Source organism: Octopus bimaculoides, chromosome 9, assembly GCF_001194135.2.
Source record: "Octopus bimaculoides isolate UCB-OBI-ISO-001 chromosome 9, ASM119413v2, whole genome shotgun sequence".
NCBI lineage: Eukaryota > Metazoa > Mollusca > Cephalopoda > Octopoda > Octopodidae > Octopus > Octopus bimaculoides.
Window position 1 is genome coordinate 43739169 of NC_068989.1, and position 7276 is coordinate 43746444.

A 7276-nucleotide genomic window follows, 5' to 3' on the forward strand; every position below is an offset into this window, starting at 1 on the left:
CATATATGTTTTCGCGTAGAGCAGTGTCTATAAATCGGTATTCGATCTACATTCGAAACCGGGTTCTCGTGAGGAACTTCTATAGGTACATTAAGACCTGCAACCCTACAACAAGCACCGCCAACACATTGCAATTAGTGTCACTGCCCTTGATGCCAGCAACATACACCTACTGAAATACATTAGCACTCATATGCATACATACAAAAAACAACCAAACACATACATACATGTGTATGTGTGTACATATAGACATCAATAAACAGACATCAAAATAAAATAATGATATAACGAATGCAGTAAATTCAAGAGCGTATACACAATTAATTGTGCATGTATACTGGTTGGTGCGTGTGTATAACCTACAATTATATATACACATATAAACCTACAATTAGCATCACCTAAAATGCAATTATGGAAATATCATCCTGTCACGTAGAAAATATCATTGTAGAGAGAGAGAGAGGAAGAAACACACAATATATATGAATGTGTGTGTTGTACGATATTGTGGGTAGGTGGGAGAAAGTTGTTGCGATAAAAAAACATTTAGGAAAATATGCGAGCAACGATTAACATTAAAGAAAGTATGTAAATGTTTCACACAAAACACACACGCAAACATGCAATGAAATTTGTTCAGTGGTTTTTATCATAGAATAACATTAAGACATGCAAAAAAAAAGTTTCTATTTCCATCACAGAGACGGAGTAACAACTTTCTAAATTTCATGAGAGAAAGGGAGATAGAGGGAGAGAAAGGAGAGATGATGTAGCGGTGGTGGGAGGGGACACAAGAACATGAGCAAACGATGAGACAAGTGGTTAAATTGCCAGACTAGATGGAGAAGATATAGCTGACATCTCATCTCCATTATTGGTTTCGCTTTATTTTCTTTCAGGGAAATATATTGTTATAAACAGAGAGAGAGAGAGAGTGAGAAAGAGGTAAAGTGAAAATATGTGAAGCATGAAATATATTCTCCACCCACAGTAAGAACTTAGTTTACACAAGTCAATTAAGGGTGGTAGCAGATAGTAAGTGTGTGTGTGTGTTTGGTTTATGTAGGTATGTATCCAGGATAAGTGTCTACCAGGGGAGTTGCCTGTTTGTGTAGGCGGAAGAAAAAATAAATAAATAAAACGAAGTCAGTTCACTTTCGCTCTGCTTGTTTCCTTTTTCGTTACGTCTGCAATTATGATCCGACAGAGAAAGTACAAAAATTGTCCATTCAACTCCTCGATTAGGGCAGCAACTCAGCACACTCGTTAGAACGCTGGGTAAAATATACCTTGCGACATTTCTTCCGGATCTTTACCTTCTGAGTTCGAAGTCCTTCTATCCTTTTGTGGTCGATAAAAATAAATTATCACTCAAGTTCTGAGGATGATGGTACAGACTAACCACTTCTCTAAAATTTCAGGCCTTGTGCTTGTGTTAGAAATAATTATTAAGTGTCACACTCACGGCAGAAGATATATTCCTCGTAAAGATTGTTCCATATTTGTTGGTTTATAGGTGACATAAAACATACAACGTTTTTCTGTTAAAATTGATATATTTCTTAGGGCATAGTTAAAACGAAACCTGTGCTCATTTTCGAGACACCCTGCGCAATAAAATAACTAATTAGACTAAAAGCATCCCAGTCGCAATTTTTGTTCAAAACTGAATCATTTATTGGAATTTATATCCAAAGAATTTAAAGTTTTCTTTCAGAAATATGTAGTCGAATCACACACACACACTGTCATTATTTACATACACATACTTAAAGATCAACACCGCGACCACAAATATATACAAAATCATATGCAATAATAGTATGATAAACCATTCACCTAAGCGCAAAAAAAAAAATATCCGTAAACTAAAAAATATCATGCCATAAATTCAAGCATGCACGTTGAACCAGTCTAATATATACACAGTAACAAACCAGATAAGCCATAGAGATCAACTGCAACCCACACAACGTGGGGGTCCTTAAGCAATCAAAAACCAAAGAGGAAGACTCTTGCTGGTCGCTAAAACTGCTAAAAATAGCAACAATATCTGCTTCAAATCAAACCCTTAACATCTTAATAACGCGCACACACATGCACAAAACGGTTTGATACATTGGATAATGTAGTCCTAGACAGACTACAGCTAAAGAAAAAAAGATGGATTGGTCATGCAAGGAACATTTTTAATCATGGGTCTGTCTGCTTCAACAAAGCTGACCTGAGGTTCGACAACGAGACAATGATAGAATTAATGGTTATGGAGGGGTTTGTGTGTAGAGAGAGATCATCGTTTGAATAAATCAAAATTGATAATAATTTGCAAAGGGGGAAAGTGTAAGATCAAATACAGCTGCAGGAAAACATTTTTGAAAAACTGTGTTTACATATATTTTCATAAACAACTATTTTCGCACCATTAAATCAGCTTCTAATTTAAACTTTCGTCCCTAGCAACAAAAAACGTAACCATATATGCATACACCCATATATATTATGTGTGTGTGTGTGCGTGTATATATATATAATATATATATATATATATATATATATATATATATATATATATATATATATATATACTCTAAGTATAAATATTTCGGATTTATGATTTAACGACGCTATATATTTATTTATACATACACACACTTGAATGTATGCATATATATGTGTGTGTGTGAGTGTGTATGTATTGATTTGTGACTGAGACAAAGACTTGGATTTAAAAGGACACGGAAATGACGGTGTGATGTTCATGCCTTTTCGATGCATGAACATCATATGATATATTCTTACACGCAAAAATCTCAGACTTTAATCTTAATTGAAAGCTTTTAAATAAATTGCAATGGACACATACACGCATATATAAACGTGTAAAATGTATGTGTATGCATGTATGTTTGTCTCACAAGACAGTGCAATAAATTAAAAGTTGTACAGCCCTAGGTCAACCCGACTTGAGTAGATTATGATGAAAGGTATCACAGCCCGTGACCATCCCGAAAGTGTCTGCAGGATGTCGACACCTAGTGTGCTTCCCCGATAAGACGCTATGGTGTAATTTGAGGGAAATGTGGCTGCTGTTTCTCGCAGGTCCAGTGACAACATAGAGGTTCTTTCATTGGTTCGAGATTAAAAAGCAGAATTCTGTTACCAGGTTTCGTTTCTCGATTTTTAGCGTTTTATTTCAATTTCTACTCGCATCATTCGTGCTTTTGAAGAAGAAAGCATGAATGACACAGCCTCTTCGTTAACTATTCAGTAAATAAAGTCATCGTGTATTTGTATACAAAACTGAAAATCATTTACCAGTTATTAAATACGTGTTAAATATTGTTTAGCGTGAAACTAGCATCGAAAGAAGGCTCCGAGGACATTCGTTATGTGTGATGTTTGTGTTGACCGAGGGTCGTGGACAATGTAGCTGAAATGAATTATCAAACCAGGAATCGAAACCACTCTAGAGACTCAAATCATACTGGGGTCTACCTTTATTCTACGCCGTTCGTTTAGATGTTGCTAAGCTGAAAAATCACCACCTGATTTTGCAGAAACTAAAATCAAAGGCGTTTGAGCATCTTATTTTCAAACAAAACGTATTTTGAGTACACTATATTATCTAACGCGGCTGTTTTCTGTTGTTATTCTTTAAGATGATGGGAGAGGATTTGAGGGAGACTTAGTTGATATATCAAACAGGTCAAGTAACCAAATAAAGGCACACTATCTTTGTTATTGCTGTAGGCTAGCATCAGGTCAACCCTGAAGCAGACCAATGGTGAAAAGCTTTCCAGCCATGAGCATCCCATTTCTCTTAAGGTACAGTGTAAGACATTATCCAATGTGATCTTACTTTCTTTTTTAACACAGAAGGATAGGATTTAACAGACATTTTGCTGTTGTTTCTAGCATGTCAAGCGACTAAATAGAGACACCCTTGTTCATTTAGATGTTTAAGGGTCGAAAAAAAGTTATAAAAAATATAGTACTCACCACATAGAGTAGAGTGTAAAGGAACAACCAAAGTTTGTTGCAGCTATAGGCAGTGTTTGCACACAGAGGTTTGCAGGGGTGCTTCATAAGATGCGGGTTACGGTGTTTCTCTGCCTCGAGCATCTTCTGCTGGGCTGTGTCCTGATTAGGCGCCATAACTTTTGGACTTTTGGCAAGGTTTCACCCTTTTTTTAACAGATCTAATGTGATATTGTTATTATTGTTCTTGTCCGTGTTATTAAACCTGAGTGAAGCGTGGTTTTTCTTTTGTATGTGGGGGAAGCTGTAGATAAAAGTATTAGCGATAATTTGTTTGTCGAACTGTTGATGACAGTAGTTAGGATAAATGAAAGAGTGATAGACAGAGGGAATTAGAGAGTGGAAGGTAAACAAAAAGTGGTGGGAACAGATAGAAAGATAGACAGAAAGACAAAGAGAGAGGGAATAGAAAGGCGAGTGCGATAGTAACTATGTGGCTTGGTGGAGCCGACTTGGGCTGTTTCTGACGTCACAGCCAACCATGGTCACGTGGGCGCCGCACTATGAGGTTACCGACTTGCGCATTGAACACCCACATTGCCTCGTCTCATGTACATTCTATTTTCGCTCTCTTTTCGTCATCTTGTTCACACAATATATATATTGAGAGAGAGAGAGTGAGATAGATAGATGCACACATTTGCATGTATGTGTATGCATGCATATTTTTTACATACATATAAATAAATTTAATTGTATGTGGGTGTATGTATAACTGGGCATGTGCAAAATATAAAAGATATAAATGCATACAAAGGAACATGCAAATATGTGCACATAAACACAATGTTTAGGTATACATAATATATTTATACATGAACCATTATCACAATTAGTATCATCATTATGATACATGGTGCATGAACATATCTCATCATCATAATCGTCATTATCACCATTCAATGTCTGTTTTCCATGCAGTTGTACAGTTTGACAGGATCCGAAGAGCCAGAGGACGATATTGAGCTTCAATGTCTGCTTTGGCATGGCTTCTATGGCCAGATACCCCTTCTAGTGCCAACCACTTTACAGACTACACTGTTTACTTTTCTGATGACAATAGCACCAGTGAGGTTACCAAGTAACTCACAAGAGAGAAGAAAAATTATTTATTAGTGACAGAGGTAGCATTAATACTGAGAGGTAATATTTATCTCCACTTAAATGTGGGTGTTCTATTAGAGCAAAATATACTGAGGTAATTACCATGAATGAAACTTTCATATTGGCTTTTGCTGCAGGAATTTATCTCCCTGCTGGCAATATAAACAAGAGTGCATTTTGCACCCAAAGCCATTATGAGAGTGTTCTCTCATGGTAACTACTGCAGTATAGTTTGTTCTGACAGAACATATACTTTTAAGTAGGAATGAGATGTAAAAAAAAAAGAAGAAAAATTCTCTCAACTGAGTGGGCTTGTTGTAGATAGTGAAGTGGCTTTCAGCTTGGTGTTGAGAGGTTGAAGTACGCTGAGGGGATAGGTACGGGTATCTTGCCATAGAGGAGATATATGGCTACTCCACATATAAAGGGAGATGGGAGTAACTGGAAAGAAGATAAGATGGTAACAATGAAATGTCAGAGCATACGCTCAAGGTACAAGAAACTGAGTATAAGAGAGAATACGGACAGAGGTTTGCTAAGGGTGGGTGAGTAAGTTTGTGAGAATATAAGAGAAGAGTAACACATGGTTAGAGATAGAAGTAAAGGTGAATGCAAGAAATGATGAACAAGGCTGAAGGGGAGGTGAATGATAAATATTAGTATGGTGGGTGGAGGAAGGGGAAAAAATTAGGAGTGGTTCAAAAAGGAGGAGGTTATAAGTGGCAGTAGAAGAAGGGTGGAAAGTAGCAGTATAATAACACTGTAGATAGATAAGAAAAAGAGAGATGATGTGCAGGGTAGGAGAGTAGGGAGAAAGCAAAAGATGTGCAGGTACAGAGATGGAGGATAGCGGTATGAAAGGTTGGTTATAAAGAGTGAGGGTTAAAGGGGTGTATTGATAGCAGATATGACAGGGTAGTGAAGATGAGGTGTGACAATCTTTAAATGTAGCTCAGTGGGGATGGATAGAAAAACTGGAGGCACAGAAGTGGGTGATTAATGGAAAATAAAGTGGGAAGGGATGATACTGAGAATGAGAGATTGATGTTAAAAGGAAGCAGTTTCAGAAAGAAAGGGGGCAGTAACTGGTAACACCAAAGGGGAAGAAATATGTGCAGATTTTGCTCTCATATGGTTACAACAGTTGAATAGTACTGTACTTAGAAGAGTGATGGAGGGACAGATGTTAGGCAGATAGGAAGTAGAGAAGGCTTGACAGAGAAACATTAGGTGCAGGGTGTACAACCATAAGCGTAATGAGAGCACAGTGAGTGTACAGACATAAACATAATGCTTTTAAGATTTTAAGACCTCCTTTTCACTATGACAGATAGGTCTTCTTGAGTTCAACAAATTGCCAGTCATTTCAGTCCTTTGTCATCTTCTCCATGAGGCTCACCATCCTGATATCAGCCTTCATTACATCATATCATCTTGGATTCCCTCTACTACAAAGTCCATCCACCTTAAGTGATTAGCATTTCTTCATTGAGTTGACTTCATTCACCACAAGATTATACTAGCACAGTTTTCTCTCTTGCACACATTAGGTTCCTTTTATGCCCAATTTTTCTTGCAACACATTTGCACTTTGCTGTACATGCACTGATATTGCATGACACAAGGGTAGTTAGTATTTAGAAGCTGAATTTTCTTTTTGTATCCTACCAAGTCTACATTTGCTCCCCTCCTCACCTTGCATCATTGAACCTTCCTCTCATCTACCTATTGCTCACTACCTTTTCCCCATCTCCTTATCACTTATAGCCCCCTCCATCATCTCCTCCATATGAGCTGACCACCAGTGGCATATGGTGGTTGTTGTATTGGGTGTGCTGCCACACCCAATACCATCAAATTTCAAGCAGGGTTAGAGCAAAAGTTTTCCATTAAGATTTGTGATTAAATTAGGGAGTAAGGTTAATATTTATAATGAATTTGCTATTTTTGATGGGTGTGCAATGCACACCTAGCACACCCAAGATACATGCCCCTGCTGACCACATCATCTTCATCACTCTGATTCGCCCCTCTTGCTCTTCACTAGACCAGTATACAGATACAACACCAATTTTCTGAAAACTTTGGTTCCAAAGCCAAACTGGATTACTGGTTTTCCTGAACCAAG

The 7276-nt window shown here is 37.4% G+C and overlaps 1 protein-coding gene and 1 long non-coding RNA gene across 2 annotated transcripts in view; one reads left to right on the plus strand and one right to left on the minus strand.

The window, feature by feature from the left end:
• LOC106883925 (tetraspanin-15) overlaps positions 1-4526 on the minus strand; it is a 108516-nt gene extending 103990 nt beyond the window's left edge. Inside the window, exon 1 of the mRNA XM_014935068.2 lies at positions 4006-4526. Coding sequence (XP_014790554.1) covers positions 4006-4161 — 156 coding nt within the window. The 5' untranslated portion in view covers positions 4162-4526. The remainder of the gene's footprint in view (positions 1-4005) is intronic.
• The window catches only part of LOC128248723 (uncharacterized), an 11473-nt gene continuing 7214 nt past the window's right edge, over positions 3018-7276 (plus strand). The window contains exon 1 of the long non-coding RNA XR_008264892.1: positions 3018-3831. This is a non-coding gene — a long non-coding RNA (uncharacterized LOC128248723). The remainder of the gene's footprint in view (positions 3832-7276) is intronic.